General features: G+C 45.4%; 1 protein-coding gene across 1 annotated transcript in view; it reads right to left on the bottom strand.

The window, feature by feature from the left end:
* Positions 1 to 793: 793 nt before the first annotated feature.
* Positions 794 to 23,745, bottom strand: part of DLG5 (discs large MAGUK scaffold protein 5) — a 161,641-nt gene continuing 138,689 nt past the window's right edge. The window contains exons 31-34 of the mRNA XM_060236724.1: positions 22,506 to 22,633; positions 17,593 to 17,702; positions 15,626 to 15,735; positions 794 to 2,539 (exon numbers count right to left, since the gene is read on the bottom strand). Coding sequence (XP_060092707.1) covers positions 2,436 to 2,539; positions 15,626 to 15,735; positions 17,593 to 17,702; positions 22,506 to 22,633 — 452 coding nt within the window. The 3' untranslated portion in view covers positions 794 to 2,435. The remainder of the gene's footprint in view (positions 2,540 to 15,625; positions 15,736 to 17,592; positions 17,703 to 22,505; positions 22,634 to 23,745) is intronic.

Raw genomic sequence — 23,745 nt, forward strand, 5'->3', positions numbered from 1 at the left:
GGGGAGGAAGGGAAAGGAGATTGTGAGCCGCTCTGAGACTCTTCAGAGTGGAGGGCGGGATATAAATCCAATATCTTCATCTACCTCACAGGGTGTCTGTTGTGAGGGGGGAGGAAGATAAAGGAGATTGTGAGCCGCTCTGAGACTCTTCGGAGTGGAGGGCGGGATATAAATCCAATATCTTCATCTACCTCACAGGGTGTCTGTTGTGGGGGAGGAAGGTAAAGGAGATTGTGAGCCGCTCTGAGACTCTTCGGAGTGGAGGGCGGGATATAAATCCAATATCTTCATCTACCTCACAGGGTGTCTGTTGTGGGGGAGGAAGGGAAAGGAGATTGTGAGCCGCTCTGAGACTCTTCGGAGTGGAGGGCGGGATATAAATCCAATATCTTCTTCTTCTTGGGATTACACTTCATCTCCGGACTACAGAGATCAGTTACCCTGGAGAAAATGGATGCTTTGGAGGGTGGACTTTATGGCACGGTACCCCGCTGGGGTCTCTGTCCTCCCCCCACCCTCCCGCTGTTGGCTGGGTGGACCTGGCAATTCAAGGTGTGTTGGCCCTTTGGTGCTTTATATGACCAGTTGGAATGGAGACTTCTTTTTGCTAAGAGGAGTATTTGTTTTTATATGTGAGGTGGTGGTCCCGGTGGTCCACTAGCAGATGCTACAAATGTCTGCAAATTTGGGGGGGAGGGGGGGTAAAGTTTTGGTCATTTTATTTCTGATGCTTATTTGTATGGATTATAGCAAGAAACCAAACGTGGAAGATCTGTAATATTTCCATGCGAGCCAAGTTATAGAAATTGACCTTTATTTAAACTCAATAATCAGTTTCTTTAACTTTTTAAATACAAAGTGACTTTTTTTTAGTATAGAAAAATCCATGTTTGCAACAGTGCTGGTCTGTTTCAAGCGGACCGCTGAAGTCCAACTCTGGCCTCTCTCTTTAAAAAAATATATAACTGCTGTCCCTCAACTTATAAACAGTATTTCATCCAAGAATTTATCAATAGGCTTTCTACAGTTTTCCCTCTCCTTTTTTCTCTCGCCTGTATTTTGAATTATAAAACAGTAATCAGCAAAACAGATATTAAAATTTCCAACCAATTTTTGTCTTTGAACAACTGTGCAAGAAGAATCCCTTTTTAAAAAATTAACGCAAATAAAACCAAAACTAAAACAACTGAAGTGTAAAAACCAAAAAGTGGGGGGGGGACCTTTCTACATTATGAAATGTTAGGAGCAAGTTATCACAATGCAAAAGACAACTTGAACACCAACAATAAAGTTACAGTACCTACAAAACTCTGACATGCAATTGTGTGTTTTTTTAAACGAAGGAAAAATAAGGTTAGAAGTGCTGGAAAACTGCTGGAAAAACAAGGTTAAAAGTGCAAAGAGACACATAAAATGGAATTTGGTACAGTCAGGAAGTATTGTAACAATTCTTTTAAAAACATACACAATATTTGTTGACAATGGCAAAAACTAACAGTTATAGGACCACACTAGAGGTTATCAGATCCCTAAAAACTGAAGACTGTGCTTCTAATTAAATTAAAATCCCTATGGCTACTACACACCAAAGTATGAGCAATGTACGCTTCCAACTAAGCACACTATACCTACACCAAGCTATAAAATAATGCAGTCCAGGGCCAGTTATTAACCCTCCCAATCTGCTTCTTAAACACAGGCCCAACAACCCCAAAATCACTATTCCTGAATACACAACGAGCACAGTTTGATCAGATACATCATGACATTATGAAGCAGATCCATGCATAAAAGAAAGCCCATGGAGCTTCTGATGGGACAAAGAACTTGTGAAATATGAACAAGCGGCCTGACCTATGTGTTTGGAGTCCTCCTATATCCGCTCCCAAAAACACGTACCTATGCAAAAGCTTGTTCACAATTCGTGTGGTTATTCTGATGTGAAAAGTTCGTAGACGAACACCAGAACCACACCATGGAAAGGTCAGCTTCACTCAGCACGAAGAAAACTCTACTTTGCTGTTCGCCTTCCTTATCAGAAGCAGAGAACGAAACAAAAACGAAACAGAAACGAAACAAAAAAAAACAAACTTCGAACCAATTGTTTAAAAAATTCAAGTAAACATGAACCTCCAAGTACTTGGGGGGGAAAAAGATTTTGTAAACGTATCTTAAAGGGTTTCTTTCACTTTTTCTGTAACCTTGCAGTCTTTTTAAAATGGAAATTTAAAAGGAATTCTGTAGAAGTCCATTCATATAGAATCACGTTTCTGAGAATTCTGCCAACATCCTTTCCGAGTACCTCTTCTGCGTATTGTCACTCACGTGGATCTATCATCTGTGCCCACCATACAGGCAGGTATAAATGGACCACCCCACCCTTCAAAGTTTATTAAGAGTCTGGTGCAGAGTTTCAGCCATTTTGGAGCAGGTTTCTATAAAGGGCCAGCTGGAATCCACAGGACCTTGTTTTGCTCTTGATCCACAGTTGTCATGATCTGAGTGCAAATGGTCGAAAGAGGACCGCCTTGGACAATGCCTTTAAAAAAAGAAAAAACATACATGACAAGTCAATTCCCCCCCGAAAAAAGAAAACAGAATTCATACCAGAATAAACAAATCCAATTTATTTATTCATTTACTTTATCTATGTCCCACTTTTCTACTAAGGAAGAACCTCGTGGTGCAGTGGTCAGCTGCTCTACTGCAGTCCAAACTCTGCTCTGGGGAGGGACGGTGGCTCAGTGGTAGAGCATCTGCTTGGGAAGCAGAAGGTCCCAGGTTCAATCCCGGGCATCTCCAAAAAAGGGTCCGGGCAAATAAGTGTGAAAAAACCTCAGCTTGAGACCCTGGAGAGCCGCTGCCAGTCTGAGAAGACAATACTGACTTTGATGGACCAAAGGTCTGATTCAGTATATGGCAGCTTCATATATGTTCATGACCTGACCGATCCCGGTGGAAGCTGAGCTCAAGTAGCCAGCTCAAGGTTGACTCAGCCGTCCATCCTTCCGAGGTTGGTAAAATGAGTACCCAGTTTGCTGGAGGTAAAGTGCAGATGACTGGGGGAGGCAATGGCAAGCTTCCCCGCAATAAAAAGTCTGCCAAGAAAATGTCTTGATGTGACGCCACGCACGACTTTGGGTTGGTAACGACTTGGTGTTTGAACAGGGGACTAACCATTACTTTTTACCTTTACTTTCTACTAAGGGGAGACCCAATGCAGCTTTTACATCATTCTTCTACCTTCCCCATCCACTGTTTCCTTACAACAACCTTGTGAGGTAGGTTAGGCTGAGTGTATGACTGACCCAAGGTCACCCAGTGAGGGAAGGGCAAAGATTCAAACCTAGGTTTCCTAGGTTCTAGTCACACACTCTAACCATGTCAGATCACAACCTGAAGTTAAATATTAGACACCCCCCCCCAATTTAGTTAATTTATCCCCCATTTATTTCATTTGCACTTTACCCTCTTTCCAAGAGAGTTCAAGATGGTGTTCATGAGAAATTCTGTTCTAGTCCTCCCACCAAACCAGTCCATGTGCAACAGGGTCTGTGGTTTTTCTCACTGTAATGATTCCTGCTGCCAAAGAGGCACACCATCAGTCTGTTTTTAAAGATGACGTGTCTCTTTGCGGCTGGAACTATTCCAGCTATTATTCCATTAGCTGGCCTCCCTTGTGGCGACACTGTGTCTTACTGCAGCGCTATCCTGTGGTTACTACTATCCTTTAATCTGGGCCTACAATTGCTTACCTTGTATGATGTGCCCTTCCCATCTCTGGTGCACTTTATTGATTGTTTCTACTTGTTTTATTTTAATGTACTGCTTTAACTCTGAACTGTAGGTTTTATTCTTGTATGTTGTGATTTGCCCTGAGCCCCTTTAGGGGAAAGGGCGGAATATAAGCGTACTAAATAAATAAACTACTGTAGCAAGACAACAAATGCTACACTACCAGCTTGGGGAGCTTGCCCCCATATGTGTACAATGGACCTTTGCAATATGGCCCAGTGAATTTTGACTGGTCCTTTGGATAAGGAAGGAACTGCTAGATTTGAGTCCAGTAACACCTTAGAAACAGACAAGATTTTGGGGGTGCAAGTTTCAGCAGTCAATGCTCCCTTTGCCAGATACGCGTGATACTGGCCTTGAATCTAGCTGTTCTACGGCTGACCAACATGGCTACCGTCTGACACTGGGATGAAGCAGGGATATCCGTGATGGTAACTATATTATGGACAACCATGGGACTCTTGAACTCACTTAGGTCACTCCTGAAAGCATTTTTTTTAATGAATTGACACATCTGCTCTCCACAAATCAACCTCTGCAGGGCCTGTGCAGTTTTCCTGCCCGTGTACAAAATAGATTTATTTGGCAAAGGGAGCTCTGGCCCTCAAAAGCTCTTCCCCAAAAAATCTTGTTGATCTCTAAGGTACTCCTGGACTCAGATCAGCACAGAAACAGAAATGTTTGCCCTTTACTCCACAGCCAAAAAATGTGACTCCTTATGTGGGATTGTCATAAGAACATAAGAGAAGTCATGATGGATCAAGCCAATGGCCCACCCAGTCCAACACTCTGTGTCACACAGTGGCCAAAAAACCCAGGTGCCATCAGGAGGTCAACCAGTGGGGCCAGGACTCCAGAAGCTTTCCCACTGTAAACCGCCCCCCCCCCAAATACCAAGAATACAGAACATCAGTTGCCCCAGACAGAGAGTTTCAACAATATGCTGTGGCTGATCCACTGATGGACCTCTGCTCCATATGCTTATCCAATCCCCTCCTGAAGCTGTCGATGCTTGCAGCTGCCTCCTGTGGCAGGGAATTCCACATGTTAATCACCCTTTGGGTGAAGAAGGACTTCTTTTTATCCGTTCTAATGCTTCCTTTCTTTTATTCTAGTTTGTAAGTTCGGTATTAAAGCACTGAGAATGCACTGAAATGTCTGTGTCAGCAGTTCTTCAAGCTCTCAGGAGAACACAGGGAAAAACAGATGCCTTTTAATGATAGTAGTTTGCCTTCACTAGAAAGACAGGAAAAAGCAGGAGATATGGAGAAAGGCTTGGTATGTACATGGTTTATTTCGGCGTTTCCCAATTGCAGGGTCAGGACCTGGCACCAGGCCACGCAGGGCTCAATGCCGGGCCCCGGAGCCTCCTGTCCCCTGGCCGCGCCCCCCGCCTCCCTCCCCCACAGCGTCACACCCCCGCCTCCTTCTCTACCGCTGGTAAATTTCAGGCTTTGTAAAGTTCCCCCGCCCCCCTGCTGGCCACCTCCTTAGCGAGAAAAACGACACTGAGCTAACTCAGGGCTGGGGCAGGCCACCAGAACTTCGAAGGGACCTCGCCTGGAACAGGCGTGCGGCTAATCCCTTCCCCACACTTCCTTCCCATTCAGGAAGTGTGGGGGAGGGATTAGCTGCACGCCTGTTCCAGGTGTGGTCCCTTCAAAGTGCCTGCAGCCTGCCCCAGCGCTGAGTTAGCTCAGCACCGTTTTCCTCACCGAGGAGATGGGGGGGTGGGGGGGGGGAGCTTTACAAAGCCTGAAATTTGCCCGCGGTGGAGAAGGGAGGGAGAAGGAGGCACTTGTGCAGAGAGAGTCAGCAGTTTTAAAGGGGAGTTGCTCCCATTCGTTTTTTTCTGTTTTTCTTTTCCCTTCTTTTCTCTTTGTTTTTTCCTTTTATCCCTCCTTTCTTTCACTCTTTCCCTCCCTTTTCCTTCCTTCCTCCCTATTTCCTTTCTCTTTCTTTTTTTCCTGTTTCCAACTCTTTCTTTCTTTCTTTCTTTCTTTCTTTCTTTCTTTCTTTCTTTCTTTCTTTCTTTCTTTCTTTCTTTCTTTCTTTCCCCATCTTCTCTCTCTGTCAGTCAGTCTTTTCCTGTCTTCCTCTCTCTTTCTGTCAGTCTTTTCTCTTGTCTGCTTCCTTCCATCCCATTGCTAATCTGAGTAGACCTGGGGGGGGGGGGGATGCCCTGCTATTTCGTGTTTTCCCAGCACTGCCATTTCATTTCTTTCTCTCTCTCTTTCTGTCAGATTTTCCCCTTGTCTCCTTCCTTCCTTCCTTCCTTCCTTGCCATTGCTAAACTGAGTAGACCTGGTGGAGGGAGGGAGAAGCCCTGACATTTCATGTTTTTGCAACACTGCCATTTCATGTCTTTCTCTTTCTCTCTCTTCTGTCAGATTTTCCCATCTCTCTCTCCTTCCTTCCTTCCTTCCTTCCTTCCTTCCTTCCTTCCTTGCCATTGCTAATCTGAGTAGACGTGGAGGGGGTGGGGAGAGAAGCTTGAAATGCCCTATTTCATGTTTTCCCAGGATGAGAGCATTTTATATTTTTAATTTTCTGCTGTGTGATCCTTGTGCTTTTTCTTGATTTTTTATTTTTAAAATTGCATTGCGAAATCCCACCATTATCCTACTTTTCCTAAACATTTCCTATTGCAAGAGTTTTAGGCTCGTTTGTACATCATTTCCTGTCTCCCGGCTCCACCCCCAAAGTCTCCTGGCTCCACCCCCCAAATTGTAGTGGGCCATGAAGAAGAAGTGTAAAAATAACCGGACCATGGGGAAAAAAAGTTTGGGAAACCCTGGTTTACTTTATTGAAAAAACAGGAGGAGGAAAAAGGAGGCTGGCCGCAGAACTCTGATCTTCTAAGACAACTGTCTTGTTACTATGCCCACCCAAAGCTATTTTCAGTAGAATCAGGTGACAACGTTTACAAATGAAATCTAAATATGGTCAGAGGGACCCCTCTTATAGCATAATAAACCCTCGCGTCTTAGCAGTGGAGCTAAGTTTAGCATGGAGAGGCCAGACCTAGCAACAAGTCAGTATTTACAAATATTAGGACAAGTCACAGAAGATCAGGCCTTTTATGGGTTTACTTAATAAAACAAACATGACTGAAATTAGGAATACTTTTAGGATGATGAATTTAGGGGATGGAAGAGAGAACAAACACACGTGATAATGAATGCTGAAATTAATTATTTTAGAAACACATCAAAGATGCTGTTAGCAGTCGATGAGCTAGACAAGAGTTCAGTAAAAGACCAATAAGATTTTGAGGTATTAGGTTTTGAGAGTCAAAGCTCCCTTCCTCAAATATCTGGAGAACTGGACAAACCCAAAATGTGTTGGCAAGCCATACAGGGTAAAGGTTAGATTTCTGAACATGCAGGAGTAGAATTCTAGCAGGAGCTCCTTTGCATATTAGGCCACACACACCCTGATGTAGCCAATCCTCTAAGAGCTTAGAAAAAAGAGCCTTGTAAGCTCCTGGAGGATTGGCTACATCAGGGGCATGTGGCCTAATAAGCAAAGCAGTTCCTGCTAGAATTCTACCCCTGTTTTAGACAAACAGAAGTGAGGGTGTCCACAATAACTAAGAGAATTTTTCTGGAAGCTCCAAAATTAGGCCAATGACTGATCCAACTGGATCAACTCTAGAGCTAGCCAGGTCAGATTTCAGCCTCTCTCTCCAGATCATTCCAGCATTTCTTAGGCCAGGGGTGGCCAACGGTAGCTCTCCAGATGTTTTTTTGCCTACAACTCCCATCAGCCCCAGCCAGCATGGCCAATGGCTGGGGCTGATAGGAGTTGTAGGCAAAAAACATCTGGAAAGCTACCATTGGCCACCCCTGTTTAGGCGATTCAAAAGTCCATGTTAAAGCTTCTGAGTCAAGGGCCCCAACCTTTGTGAGCTTGTGGGCATCTCTGGAATTCTGACACAGGGTGGCAGACACAACCACAAAATGGCTGCCATAGGAGGCTGAGGGAACCACAAAATGGCTGCCACAGTATAGTGGTAGCTGCTATATCACTAAGCTTTTTCTGGCTCAGTTTGTAAATCAGTCTATAGCTCAAACACTTTTTACTGTCCGTGAATTCGATTTCAAGTGGTAGAAAAGAGTAAGAGTCCAGTAAGCACTTTAAAGACTAACAAATTTCATGGTTCTCTGATGCAGGAGGGAATCGTGAGCAGTGACTCATGAAAGCACCTCCCTTGCCACAAATTTTGTTAGTCTTTAAGCTGCTACTGGATTATTCTTTTCTATTGCTACAGATAGACTAACACAGCTACCCATCTTGATCTATCTCCATTTCAAGTGACTTCCATCTTGGACAGTTAGCTGAACCAGTTACAGAAAAAAGGTAGATTAATTTCTTTTAAAATAGAAGCTAAAAATTGAGATTGGCCTTCTTATCTTTCTGTACCAGATATATCTTATATGCCTCTGCAGATTAGCTCATATGTTGTTTATAGCTTATTTACTTATGAACCAATCAGTTATCTAAACAATATCACATGATTATGATAATCAAGATCAGGGGTAAAATTCTAGCAGGAGCTCCTTTGCATGTTAGGTCACACCTCCCTGATGTAGCCAATCCTCCAAGAGCTTACAAGGCTCTTTTTTGTAAGTTCTTGGAAAACTGGCTACATCAAGGGGTGTGGCCTAATATGCAAAGGAGCTCCTGCTAGAATTCCACCCCGGTCAAGATTTAGAGATAAGAACTGATAAAATGTACACTCCTGTGACAAAAAAATCAGATTTCCCTGGATGGAAGACTTCTTGGTGGGCAACTTATTGCTATTTGATTATGCCTAAAAGAGACAAACAGCTGAAACCTGATTTGTTTTAAAAACTTATTTGCTAAGTTTTGCTAGGCACTTTGATAATATTAGCATTTATTTTCACAGTAATTGTAGGGTTAACTTTTTCATGGTTTTATATTTTTCTGTCTTGCTTATTAAAGAAAATAACTTATGTCAATAAAAGACAAAAGTTTCTTGCAGGATTTCTGTTTGATTTGCTGGTGACATTCAAAGAACTGTAGTCACCCCCTTTTCATTTTTGTATGCTCAGAATTAATAGTTGTAAATCACCATTCACTAAGACAAATTTGGATAAAACTCTTGTTGATGAACATTTTGTGGAGTCAAAGAGCCCTTAAAAGGAGGAAATCTCTTGCTACAGACAGCGGTGGCTCGAGGCAGAACAGTGCCCTAGGCAGGGTGACTCTCTCCCCCTGAAAGCGGCGGGAGCAGCCATGCACTTTCACCGCTGAGCATGCCCAGAGGCTGCCCTCGCTCAGTCCCTGCATCTAACACAGCTGGCAGAGTGACAGGCTGCCCCGTGGTGCGCTCTGCAACGCAAGTGCGCGGCTCCCTTGAGCTGCTTCCGCAGGTATTTCTCTCTCCACGGAGGCAAAGGCAGGAGGGAGGGCCAGGATTGCCCTCCAGGCAGCCACCTGGTTTGCCTCGTTTACAACAAGAAGCAAAGTCACACAAACAGAAGAAGCCCAAGTGCAGGGGAGAAAAGGAGTACTGTATTTTTCGGTCCATAAGGCGCTCCGGACCATAGGACGCACCTTCCTCCTGGGGGGCGATCCGCTGCCTCTGCCTCCAATCCGGCGCTTCCCCGTGCCTGCCTGCCTGGCTCCATCTTCTTCAGGCAAGCACTGGGATCGCTCCATGTGGCCTCACCGCAAACCCAGCGCTTCGCAAGCGCTGGCTGCGGAGGGGGCAGAGTGCTTCCTCCTTGTCTGTCTGCCTGGCTCCACCTCTGATGCTTAAAGCAAGCGCTGGGATCGCTCCCTCCGCCCTCCGATCCCAGCGCTTGCTTTAAACATCAGAGGTGGAGCCAGGCAGACAGACAAGGAGGAAGCACGCTGCCCTCTCCACAGCCGGCGCTCGCGAAGCGCTGGGTTTGCAGAGGGGGCGGGTGTTTCCTCCTTGCCTGTGTGCCTGGCTTCAGCTGTGATGTTTAAAGCAAGCGCTGGGATAGGAGAGCGGAGGGAGCGATCCCAGCGCTTGCTTTAAGCATCAGAGTGTCGGCTTGTGTTCAAATTGATATTAACCAGAATGCCTAAACTGTTGTATTGCTCACTAACCCTGTGAACTGTAACTATAATTTAGCTGTGAGAGCGGGAGGAGTGGGGGGGGGGGGAAGAGGAGCTCGGCGCCAAGAGCTGTAAAGGTGTTTGAAGTGCAAACTATGTGGCCAGCTCTCAGCCGCTGCAAGGCCGCCTGTGGGGGAGAGAGAACAGACGCGGCTAGCTATGCAAGATATCAGTGTGTGAACCTCGCACCTCTTAGAAGTAGAATGCAACGGTATTGTGAGAATGATTTAAACCCCCTAGCTTTGATCCTGGGCCATAAAGGCCAGCTAGTTTGTGTGTACCTTATCACTTTCAAAGAACTCTCGTAGCAGTAACATGTATGTATCCAATAAATGAAACTTATTTTCAAATGGAAAGAGTCGGTCCATTGTTGGAGCGTCCATGAACCCTACGCTGACACAGAGGTGGAGCCAGGCAGACAGACAAGGAGAAAGCACGCTGCCCCCTCCGCAGCCGGCGCTTGCGAAGCGCTGGGTTTGCGGTGGGGCCACGTGGAGCGATCCCAGCGCTTGCCTGAAGAAGATGGAGCCAGGCAGGCAGGCGCGGGGGAAGCGCCGGATCGGAGGCAGCGGATCGCCCCCCCTCAAGGTACGTACCTTCGGACCATAAGACGCACACACTTCCCCCCCACACTTTTTTTTGGGGGGGGGGGAAGTGCGTCTTATGGTCCGAAAAATACGGTAATTAAAATACATTCAGAAAGAGGGGGTAGGAAGAATAAAACAAATACTGGTGGTGGTAGCTGCCACTAAAACAATGTTATTTTAATCAGCACAGTCATAGGATAATAGAATCATAGAGTTGGAAGGGACCTCTAGGGTCATCTAGTCCATTCCCCTGCACAATGCAGGTAACTCACAACCTCCTTTCCCAAAATTCACAGGATCTTCATTGCTGTCAGGAAAAACCTCCAAGGAAGGAGAGCCCACCACCTCCCAAGGAGGAAGCCTGTTCCACTGAGGAATCACTCTAACGGTCAGGAAGTTCTTCCTAATGTTGAGCCGGAAACTCTTTTGATTTAATTTCAACCCATTGGTTCTGGTCCTACCTTCTTGGGCCACAGAAAACAATTCCACACCTCTATATGACAGCACTTCAAGTACTTGAAGATGGTGATCATGTCACCTCTCAGCCGCCTCCTCTCCAGGCTAAACATCCCCAACTCCTTCAACCTTTCCCCATAGGACTTCACCATCTTCATCGCCCTCCTCTAGACCCGTTCCAGCTTGTCAATCAGATCTTCAGTGCTAAACTCAGCGCTGGGTAAGAGCCCATGGTAGACTTTTTACGGGGTGGTTTGCCATTGCCTTCCCCAGTCATCTACACTTTCCTCCCAGCAAGCTGGGTACTCATTTTACGGACCTTGGAAGGATGGAAAGCTGAGTCAACCTTGAGCCGGTTACCTGAACCCAGTTTCCGCTGAGATCAAACTCATGTCATGAGCAGAGAGCTTGGACTGCAGTACTGCAGCTTTACCACTCTGCGCAATGGGGATACTAGCAAGAAATTACATGTTCTCAAAAATTCACAGTTTCTTTGAAGGTTGCACAACAGTCTTCTTGTGTTGGACAGTGGTTCTTGTATAAGAAGGCTGCACACGTCTTTAGGAATAAACACATCAAAATGAAAAGTTTTCCAGCCTCTGAGGTTAATGTGCAGGAAATCTCATGACACGACAGAGACTCAAGAACATGTCACTCAAGACTATGTGATACAAAAAAGTGATTTGAAATCATAATATATTCAGCTCTCAAGAATATCCTCTACATTTACAGGGGTGTCAAACATGCAGTTTGGGGGCCGAATCAGGCCCCTGGAGGGTTCCTATCAGGGCACTGAGCAACTGGCTGTCATCTGCTTCCTTTTGCCTCTCTCTTGCTTCCTTCTGCATCACAGCTTGTTCTGCCAGGCTTGCTCAGTTAAGAACATAAGAGAAGCCATGTTGGATCATGCCAATGGCCCACCCAGTCCAACACTGTGTCACACAGTGGCCAAAAAAACCCCCAAGTGCCATCAGGAGGTTCACAAGTGGGGCTAGAAGTCCTTCCACTTTGCCCCCCCCCCCCCAAGCACCAAGAATACAGAGCATCACTGCCCCAGACAGTTCCAATAATATGCTGTGGGTAATAGCCACTGATGGACCTCTGCTCCATATTTTTATCCAATCCCCTCTTGAAGCTTTTGTAGCCGCGACCACCTCCTGTGGCAGTGAATTCCACATGTTAATCACCCTTTGGGTGAAGATGTACTTTCTTTTATCCGTTCTAACCTGACTGCTCAGAATTTCATTGAATGCCCACGAGTTCTTGTATTGTGAGAAAGGGAGAAAAGTACTTCTTTCTCTACTTTCTCCATCCCATGCATAATCTTGTAAACCTCTATCATATCACCCCGCAGTCGACGTTTCTCCAAGCTAAAGAGTCCCAAGCGTTTTAACTTTCTTCATAGGGAAAGTGTTCCAAACCTTTAATTGTTCTAGTTGTCTTTTTCTGGACTTTTTCCAATGCCATAATATCCTTTTTCAGGTGAGGTGGCCAGAATTGTACACAGTATTCCACACCATAGATTTATACAGGGGCATTATAATACTGGCTGATTTGTTTTCAATTATCTTCCTAATAATTTCCAGCATGGCATTGGCCTTTTTTATTGTAATCGCACACTGTCTTGACATTTTCAATGAGTTATCTACCACGACCCAACATCTCTCTCTTGGTCAGTCTCTGCCAGTTCACAACCCATCAACTTGTATTTGTAGCTGGGATTCTTGGCCCCAATGTGCATTACTTTGCACTTGGTCACATTGAACCTCATCTGTCACGTTGACACCCACTCACCCAGCCTCAACAGATCCCTTTGGAGTGCCTCACAATCCTCTCTGGTTCTCACCACCCCGAACAATTTAGTGTCATCTGCAAACTTAGCCACTTCACTGCTTACTCCCAACTCCAAATAATTAATGAACAAGTTAAAGAGTATGGGACTCAGTACTGAGCCCTGCGGCACCCCACTGCTTACCGTCCTCCACTGTGAAGATTGCCCATTTATACTCACTCTCTGTTTCCTATTAATTTGCCAGTTTTTGATCCACAAGAGAACTTATCCTTTTACTCCATGACTCTCGAACTTACTAAGGAGCCTTTGATGAGGAACTTTATCAAAAGCTTTCTGGAATTCAAGGTAAACAACATGTATTGAGTCCCCTTTGTCCACATGTTTGTTCACCCCCTCAAAGAACTCTAACAGGTTAGTGAGGCAAGATCTTCCCTTATAGAACCCATGCTGAGTCTTCCTCAATAACCTGTTCATCAATGTGCCTACTCATTCTGTCATTGATAATGTTTTCTACCAACTTACCCAGTATTGAAGTCAGGCTGACTGGGCTGTAATTTCCCAGATCTCTGGAACCTTTTTAAAAGATGGGAGTGACATTTGCTGCCTTCCAGTCCTCAGGAACGGAGGCAGATTTCAATGAAAGATTACATATTTCAGCCAGGAGATCCAAACGTTCACCTTTGAGTTCTTTCAGAACTCTTGGATGTATGCCATCCAGACCTGATGACTTATTAGTTTTTAATTTGTCTATTAATTGTAGGACCTCCTCTCTTGACACCTCAATCTGACTCAGATCTTTCAACACCCCTTCCAAAATTAGCGGTTCTGGAGCGGGCAAACATTTCTCATCTTCCACACTGAAGACGGAGGCAAAAAATGCATTCAGCTTCTCGGCTATTTCCCTATCCTCCTTCAGTAATCCTTTTACCCCTTGGTCATCCAAGGGCCCCTCTGCCTCCCTGGCTGGTTTCCTGCTTCTAATATATTTGAAGAAATTTTTGTTGTTGGTCTTTATGTTTTTTTGCAAAGTCCTCATAGTCCCTTTTTGCCTTCCTGATCACAGTCTTGCATTTGATTTGCCACAGCCTGTGTTCCCTTTTATTAATCTCACTTGGACTAGCTTTCCACTGCTTAAAGGAATCCTTCTTACCTTTTACAACTTCCATAACTTTGTTAACCATGCAGGCCTTTTCTTATACCTGTTTGTGCCTTTCCTAACTTGTGGAATATATTTTATCTGAGCTTCTAGGATTGTAGTTTTAAATAGCCTCCAAGCTTCCCCAAGGGTTTTGACTGCATTTACCTTTCCTTTCAGTTTCCTCTTCACATGCCTCCTCATCTCAGAGAATTTACCCCTTTTAAAGTTAAACGTGGTTGTGCTGGTCTTTTGGGGCAACTCTTTATTTATACAAATGGTGAAATCAATAATGTTATGGTCACTGCTCCCAAGCGATGCAATCACTTTTACATCTCTCACCAAGTCTTGGGCATTACTTAGGACCAAATCCAGGATCGCCCCACCCCTGGTAGGTTCTGTGACCATCTGCTCCATAGCACAGTCATTGAGAACGTCTAGAAACTCAATCTCTTTCTATCGACCAGAACACATATTGACCCAATCAATCTGCAGGTAGTTAAAATCACCTATTACGACAGTTTTTACGTTTAGCCTCTATCTTTAATCCTTCCATCATATTATAATCATCCTCTAGCTTTTGATTTGGTGAGCGATAACAAACTCCCATAGTTAAATTTCCTTTTGGGCTTCTATTTTGACCCAAAGCATTTCTAGAAGGGAATCTAATTCTCTGACCTCAATCTTACTGGAATGTATACCCTCTCTGACATACAGAGCCACCCCACCTCCAACCCTTTCCTCCCTGTCCTTCTGATATAACTTATATCCAGGAATCACTGTGTCCCACTGATTCTTCTCACTCCACCAAGTTTCTGAAATTCCCACAATGTCTATGTTTTCCCCCAACACTAAACATTCCAACTCCCCAATTTTTCTTTGAACACTTCTAGCATTTGTATGCAAACATCTATAATTTCCCAGGCAAGTTAGGCCCACAACCTTCCTCCTGCTGCCTCGAGACTTTGGCAGACAGTCCAAACTGTTTGTCACCATCTCAGTGGACAACTATGATCCATTACCCGGTAGAAAAGTAACAGCTAACCCTTCATCTCTTTGAAGTGAGTTCTCCTGAACCAAAGACATTTCATCTCCTGTTGGATTTCCCCCAAGATTTAGTTTAAAAACGGCTCTGCCACCTTTGGTGGACAGAGCACAGGATCTGCAGAGGAACTGCACAGGAGCTACAGAGCAAAACCTCTATTTTCTCCATTGGCTAAGGCTCCTCCCTTGGGGAGGAAGGGGGGACAAATAGCTTGCTTCCTTCTCTCTCAATTGCACAGTGGAGCTATGAGCCAAGCCACTCTCCCTTCTATTGGCTGAGGCTCCCCCCAGTCCCTTGGGGAAGGAAGGAAAAAGCCAGAGCTTCCTTTGCTCAGTTCCCTGGATCCCATGGGAGAAATGCAAAGAAAGAATATTTAAGACCAATGAGTGCTAATGTTTTAAGCATATTTTAAGTTTTTAAAAAAATATATTTGTGTTTGTGTTCTTTATAAAATTTGTATCTCTGCTACCTCATCTTAAATAGGTACACACATGGCCCGGCCTGAAATGGCTCCGCCCAACAAGGTCTTATTTATGTCAGATCTGGCCCTCGTAACAAATAAGTTCGACACCCCCGCTCTACGAAGCAAAATGTTTTAAGCAGGGCGGAAATGCTTAAAAACTTGTCAAAGGGAACCCCAAACAGCCACATGCAGACTTTCCAATTCTGCATGGTTTCTTCAGCTGCAATTAAATACAAACCTGTGAAATACTTGCTGTACTCCTGTTCTATTTTTTGAGCAGTCTCAAACTGTTCTTTGGAATGTTTCTGGGTCACTTTGTCCCGCAGAAAGATGGGATCTTTTTGCTCCCTGGAAACACATAAAACATATTTTTTAAAAAAAAAAACTTTAAAAATTCAAAAGCTAACTTTTCCCAGCAAAACTGGAAGAGACGAACATGTTTCTGTCCAACCATGTGCAAAGGGCGCCATCTGCTGCATGGTACAGAAATATCAGTCTTGATAGTTGCTGCAGTACCATCCACAGTTAATCCCTTTTGGATGCTCCACTTGAAAAGACATTCTGCTGTCAGCAGAAGGAAACCATGCAGGGCCAATCCAATCAAATGTGGCAAGCAAACACAGATCTGATTCTGCTGTGTGTGGCTGTCCTCCGACCTTTTATCCTGTGTGCTTCACTGCTTAATTTTTTTTTTCTGGATTGTGATGTGCAAAACGTCTTTTATAAGGGATGGAAGGCCATAGAATTGCAGTTTCCCCACTGTGATCCTGGGCCTAAGTTTGTTCCCTTCCCCAGTCCTGACTTGCTACCGCCAGAATAGATACTTGTAAGTACTCAAATCACCAAAAAAATGGGCTGTGATGTATACTGCAGACAAAGACCGATTTCCCACTCACCTTACACTGCTCTCACGTCCCTCTTCTCAGTGGGACTCCCTTCTATTTCACACTCTCTGCCCCAAGGCTGCAGCCAGCGTTGGCTTTTTCACACAGCAAACAGAAACAGCTAAAAACCAGTTTCTGTTTGCTGCACAAAAACGCCGAAGCTAGCTACATCCCCGGGGCGGATAGTGTGAAATCGTAAGGGAGCCCTGTGTCAGAACTTGGATGAACTTCAAGCGAGTCCAATACTTGTTGCAAGTTAGGATCTTTATTGAGGAACAACAGTACTATAGAAACGAAATAACAGTAATGGCGCATCTGGGCAGTTGGTTACATTTTATGCCCACAGCAAAGCATAATAAAACAATAAGTCACACGGGATCAAGTGAGAGTCTCTTCTTCCCAGCCTTCGTTATCAGCAAAGGAGGATGCCCCCCTATTGCGAAGGCCAAACGGCCCGGCTTCAAAGGGCACCTGTGATATTGAGCAGAGACTCTCTGCCGCCTGTCTTACCCCCTGAATATTTTGCATAGCAAAGGGCCTTGGGTCAATGACCGCTGTCAGGCACTCTAAATTATAATATGGAGTCAGTTCAGTCAAGCAAAGCATATAAAGTTACAAGTTCTGACACCCTGTTGAGAAGAGGCATGTGAGGCGGTGTGAGTGGAAAATCAGTCACAAACTGGCTATCCACTTTATTTATTTAAAACCCTTCAAACCCACCTTCCCGCCCATTCAGGGTCCACAAAGCAGCAAATACTAACAAATTAAAACGTTTGAGCAATTAAAAATACAGTCAAAGTTATAAAATAATTCAAGTACAAACACACAAAAATATACAAACAAACAACACTAGAAGAAAGGCCAGCAACTGTTATTGGGGGTATGCAAAAAAAAAAAAAAAGGCTTCTCTTGCAGGCAAAAGACCATGACAGATGAATCTCCCTGGGAAGGGAATTCCAAAATCTTTGGTGCCACAACTGAGAAGGCCCTTCTTGGGTTGCCAGGTGTCTTCAGACAGCAGGGGCAGTGGAAATGGAGCCCCTGAAGGTGACTGCAGCATGCAAAAGAGCTCATAAGGGAGGTAGCTCCAAACTGCACAGGGCTTTAAAAGGAGCATGCTTTATAAGCCAGAGGCCTCGTTTACAGTCATGACCAGTGCCACGGAAACAGGATCACAGAAACGTTTTCCTTAAAAAATGAAAGAAAAACTCTACGTATGAGAGAAGAGAGGTGTGCGGGTGCATGAGTCAGTCATGTGCCCATATCCTTTTAAAAAAGGGAGGGGGGCTTTAAAATGGCACACCTCACATTTGACTCTTACTTGATTTGCTTGGCATTTTTGTAGCGAATGAAGACGACGATCGGGTAGATGTGAATACTGTGGAGCCGTTCTATAGCGTGAGGAGCGATATCCAAGAGGCAGTGGCAGTCCTAAGAGGAAAACAGCAGCAACACGGGGAGGTTGAGCTTTCAAAGGCATTCCACAGACATGAGCTTAGTGATCCTAAGAACACATCCAAATTAGGCAAGTTATCACTGAGCTCCAGGAACAGGGTCCCCAATGTGGTGCCAGCCAAGTGCTTTTACAAAGTAGATAAGACCAAGGGGGGATTCTGCTCACCAAGGCATCTGACTGGCCACTGGACAGATGATTGGCTATGCCGGTTTTTAAAAATGAACATGTGAAGCTGCCTTATACTGACTCAGACCCCTGTCCATCTACTCAGACTAGCAGCGGCTCTCCAGGCTCTCAAGTGGAGGTCTTCCACATCACCTTTGGGGTGTCAAACATGCAGCCCAGGGGCTGAATCAGGCCCTTGAGGGCTCCTATCAGGCCCCCAAGCAACTGGCTGTCATCTGCTTCCTTCTCCCTCTCTTGCTTCCTTCTGCATCACAGCTTGCTGTGCAAGGCTTGCTCAATCGCACATGAGCTATAGAGCAAAGTCTCTATTTTCTCTATTGGCTGAGACCCCTCCCTCGCACAGCAGAGCTGAGCCAAGCTTCTCTTCCTTCTATTGGCTGAGGCTCCACCCTCTTCTAGTCCCTTGGGGAAGGAAGGAAAGAGCCAGAGCTATCTCTGCTACCTAATCTTAAATAGGGACACATACGGCCCAGCCTGACATGGCTCGGCCCAACAAGATCTCATTTATGTCAGATCCGGCCCTCATAACAAGTGAGTTTGACACCCCCGTTCTGCATTGCCCTTTTAACTGGAGTCACTTGGGACCTTCTACATGCCAAGCAGTGAGCCACAGCTGCTGCCACCACAGCACAAGGATCTTCACTGTGTGACCAAAGGAAAGCCATGACAGCTTTTTTGTGGCCGGCTCCATGAGCGCCATTTTGCGGCCACATCCACCACCCTGTATCCAAATTCCAAAAGTGCTTGCAGGCTCAAAAAAGTCAGGGACCGCTTTCCCAGAAGCCATCTAACCTGGGGTGGAATTCGAGCAGGAGCTCCTTTGTGTATCAGGCCACACACCCCTGATGTAGCCAATCCTCCACGAGCTTACAAAAAAGAACCTTGTAAGCTCTTGGAGGATTGGCTACATCAGGGAGGTGTGACCTAATATGCAAAGGAGCTCCTGCTAGAATTCCACCCCTGCCTCTAACGAGTTAACAGATGTAAGTCCTTCAGCTATCCTAGCATATTCCACTCATTGTCATGGAGATGTCACTCCTCTTTCCTGTTCTCTGTGCCAGATCCCTCTTTCAAGTATCCCATTTAAAATTCTGTTGTTGACAGGGCTTTTTTTGTAGCAGGGACTCCTTTGCATATTAGGCCACACACCCCTGATGTAGCCAATCCTCTTGCAGCTAAGAGGGCTCTTCGTACGGGGCCTACTGTAAGATCCAGGAGGACTGGCTGCATCAGGAGGTGTGGCCTAATATGCAAAGGAGTCCCTTTTTTACCGAGGTAGGTAAAATGAGTATCAGCTTGCTGGGGGGGAAGCGTAGATGACTGGGGAAGGCAATGGCAAACCACCCCGTAAAAAGTCTGCCGTGAAAATGCTGTGAAAGCAACATCACCCCAGAGTCAGAAACGACTGGTGTTTCCACAGGGGACCTTTCCTTTCCTTTCCTTTCCCTGCTACAATAAAAGCCCTGGGTGTAAATAGTCAGTAGTTTTCTCTTGTTTCTGCTTTTTCCTCCTCTACTCGCTCACTCACTTTTTCTCCTCAGGTACCCTTATTCCCCCCCCCTCCCCCTCACAAACCCCAGTGTACAAATTAGACTCCCTGGCAACATGTGCTCTATCTTCTGAGATGCTCCACTGAACTACTCTGTTTTCCAGCATCCAGCTGGTCCTTCTGTTGGTGCATTTAAATGTCTGTTAAAAACCTGGAATGCTCAGTCGCCTGCTGGTTCAGCTTATGCCCTGCTCACTGAGGAGCAAGTCTTCCGAGCTGAATGTTCAACAGACTGCTCATCTGTTCTCTGAGCGGCTGGAACCTTTTTGACTCTGGACAAAAGACACCTAGGCGCATATGACGGTGTTTGCTCACGCAGGTGTCTGCCCATTTATGAATAACACAACGGCAGGAGATCTATTTTTATTTCCTTTATATCCCCACCAATGCTCCCTTCTAAGCTGTGGAGTCTTGTGAGCAAAAATTCTACTTTGTGCGCTCCTGGCATTAAAGTTCTGAGCTACTGCATAAATTAGTATGCTCTGGGGCCATTTTTCCTGAGCTAAGACAAAAATGTGTGAGCTGGAGGCTAAAAAATTGTGAGCTAGCTCACGCTAACTCAGCTTAGAGGGAACACTGATCCCCACCTTTCTCCCCGAAGCTGCCTGCATCATTCTTTTTCTCCATTTTATCCTCACCCTGTGTGGTATTTTCCAGGCTTTTTTTGTAGCAGGAACTCCTTTGCATATTAGGCCACACCCCTGATGTAGCTGATCCTCCTGGAGCTTCCAGTAGGCCCTGCACTAAGAGCCTTGCAAGCTCTTGGAGGACTGGCTACCTCAGGGATGTGTGGCCTAATATGCAAAGGAGTTCTTGCTACAAAAAAAGCCCTGGGTATTTTTAAAGCCAAAGATGAAAAGAGCTGAACCCCTCTCCCTGTTCTCTACAACTTTCTGCTGCACCTTTAAATGTTTTGTGCACCCCAGTTCAGCACAGTTCTGGGATTGCTGCTATGCTGGGAGAAAAGCAACTGAAGACATGGGGAAAGGGTTCAGTCCCTCTCACACCTGCCAACCTCCTCTGGATGTAAGAAACAGAACACAAGACAAGTCGTGGTGAGAGCCAGTGTTGTCAAAATGTCAGGCTAGGATCTGGGAGACACACACTGGTTTCCCCCGTCTGCCATGGAAGGTCATCGGGTGACCTTGGGTCGGTCACAGACTCTTAGCCTAGCCTACCTTGCAGGGTTGTATGTGAGGATAAAAAAGGGAACGAGGAATGTTGTAAGCTGCTTACGGTCTCCATTGCAGAGTGAAGTGGGTAGAAATAAAGCAAATAAATTAAAAACATTCATTTTAGAGGTGTCCCCGTCACATCCAATTTGACCTTCAGGTTGTTGGCTGGAGGTCTGGGCCTCTCTCTCTTTGTCTGTATTCTATGTGCAGTCTGTATTCTATGTGCAGTTGCTGCAACTGAGATTAACCTTGAAGACAAAGCCTGGATTGCAGTGTTTAAATTCTGGCTCAAAATTCACTTTAGAACAGATCCTAACAGCCTTCTTGATTGTATGAAAAGAGACCCATATATTTCATCCTGGTCAGCAGTGCTTATGTCCAAACTTAACCAGTTGGGGTTAGAGGTTGATGATTTTTTGACTTCTGATGAGTCATATATCTTCAGCTGTATTAAATTGAGACTGTTGGAGTTGGAGGAAACGAAACTACGGCCAACAGACCCTTATATTTGCTCCCCAGCTTCCTTAGGTCTTCATGCTTTCTGCGGCAAAATGCCCCATTATCTATCAGACTTAACCATTCCAAGTCATCGCAGGACATTTATGTTGGCTAGACTAAATGCGTTTCCCTCCAAAGTATTATCATCGAGTCCCTTTAGGCGACAGACTCTGTTCCTGTGGAGCAAATCTTCCCGACTCAATTCAGCATATATTGCTTGATTGTTCCTTTTATTATAATCTCCGTAAAGATTTATTTTGCAAGCTTTCTTTCTCCCCAGATTTGTCTATTCTGCCACCCTGTTATTATTTATTGAACAATACTGAGGGGGAAGAAGATATTGGATTTATATCCCGCCCTCCACTCCGAAGAGTCTCAGAGCGGCTCACAATCTCCTTTCCCTTCCTCCCCCACAACAGACACCCTGTGAGGTGGGTGGGGCTGAGAGGGCTCTCACAGCAGCTGCCCCTTCAAGGACAACCTCTGCCAGAGCTATGGCTGACCCAAGGCCATTCCAGCAGCTGCAAGTGGAGGAGTGGGGTATCAAACCCTGTTCTCCCAGATAAGAGTCCGCACACTTAACCACTACACCAAACTGGCTCTCCAGGTTAGCAAGGCTGTGCCAAAATTTTTGGCTGACATCCTTAAATTTAAATCTGACCATGTATGAATGCATCTGTAAGCTCAGTTTTGTTTTGATTTTATCTCCAATGTTTAAATTTTTATATTCTGTGTATTTTTATTTACAACTGTTATGCCATTAAAGGTTTGGTATGAATGTAGGACAGAGCTGAAAAGGGGGGTGGCCTCCCCATAAGCTTCTATCCTGAAAATCTTGTTGGTCTCTCTCGGAGTGCCCAGACTGCAGCTCAGGAACCCCATGTGGCTCTTTCACACATGTTGTGCGCCTCTCAAAGCCCCGCCCCCCCGCCCCGTTGGCCAGCTTGGAGAAGGCATTTCTCTCTTTAAATCACTTACCCAAGTCAAGTCAGCTGGTGAATTGGAGAATGTGTTTAAAGTTGCTTTCTTTCTACCCCTCCCCACATCTTCCTTCCTTCCTTGCCTCCCTCCTTCCTTCCTCAAACATCTACTGTTCATGTCTTGTGGCTCTTAAACATCTGATTTATTCTATGTGGCTCTTACATTAAACAACTTTGGCCACCCTGGGTCTCTATGGCGCTAATGGCTTTCTATTTGTATACAGAGTTCAGAGGAACTTCTAAAAAGCTCCTGGGCAGTCTAAAAAACTTGCAGGATTATGCCCACTTAGCTTCAGCAGTAGAAAAGCTGCCTGGGTCCCAGCCCCCCCCCCCTTTTGGGGGGCACAGAAAAATCCCCAAGGATAACAGCTACCCCCAAAAGAGAAGCACCTTTTCTGTAATTTCTTTTATGGAGGCCACCGTTGTCACATCGAAGTGCCCGCTGCGTCTCTTGTAGTCTATGAAGAGGCAGTCTTTCACACCCCGCTCAATGGCCTGCTGAGAAGCTTTCATCACCTCTGTTGAAAAAGAACAAAAACAACAAACCACCGTTTACTCGATTTTAAGCGCAAATTAATTTAGAAGAAAACTGGTGGGCAGATCCTTCTCACCCCTCACCTTTTACATATGTGCGTGTGCATGCATGTGCAATGTGCATTCTTCCACATAACATGTGGAATTCACTGCCACAGGAGGTGGTGGCGGCCACAAGTACAGCCACCTTCAAGAGGGGGTTAGATAAAAATATGGAGCACAGGTCCATCAGTGGCTATTAGCCACAGTGTGTGTGTATATATAAAATTTTTTGCCACTGTGTGACACAGAGTGTTGGACTGGATGGGCCGTTGGCCTGATCCAACATGGCTTCTCTTATGTTCTTATGTGACACAGAGTGTTGGACTGGATGGGCCGTTGGCCTGATCCAACATGGCTTCTCTTATGTTCTTATGTTTAAACCAGCTAAATGCAATTATTTGGGTTTAGGGCATTAAAAAACAGGCTTATCCAGGAACACATACTCTCTGCTGCTAAGATCAGGGCTTTTTTTGTAGCAGGAACTCCTTTGCATATCAGGCCATGCCCCCCTGATGTAGCCAATCCTCCAAGAGCTTACAGGGCTCTTCTTACAGGGCCTACTGGAAGCTCCTGGAAGATTGGCTACATCAGGGGTGTGTGGCCTAATATGCAAAGGAGTTCTTGCTACAAAAAAAGCTCTGGCTAAGACTATGAGATGCTCAGAGGACAGGGAGGGGCTTAACACATTGCAACAGGAGAGGTGGCTTGTTGGGAGGTGGAGACAGCGGCACTGATGTCACTTATCCCCCTGCACTTTTTCCAATGCAGGATTGCACCTGGATATCATTCCCCTGCCTCTTTTTCAACGTGGCACCATGCCCTGAAGTCACTCTCCCCCACACCTTTTCTAACTTAGGACTGAACCCAAATGTCACTCCCCCACTTTTTCAATATACAACTGTGCACAGAGTTGAGGCGGAGTCTTGGAGCAGCTTCAAGTCCTTGAAGGGCTGTCATATAGAGGATGGTGCAGAAGTGTTTTCTGTGGCCCAGAAGGTCGGACCAGAACCAGTGGGTCGAAATTAAATCAAAAGAGTTTCCGGCTCAACAACAG

The sequence above is a fragment of the Heteronotia binoei genome, chromosome 4 (genome assembly GCF_032191835.1).
Source record: "Heteronotia binoei isolate CCM8104 ecotype False Entrance Well chromosome 4, APGP_CSIRO_Hbin_v1, whole genome shotgun sequence".
Classification (NCBI taxonomy): domain Eukaryota; kingdom Metazoa; phylum Chordata; class Lepidosauria; order Squamata; family Gekkonidae; genus Heteronotia; species Heteronotia binoei.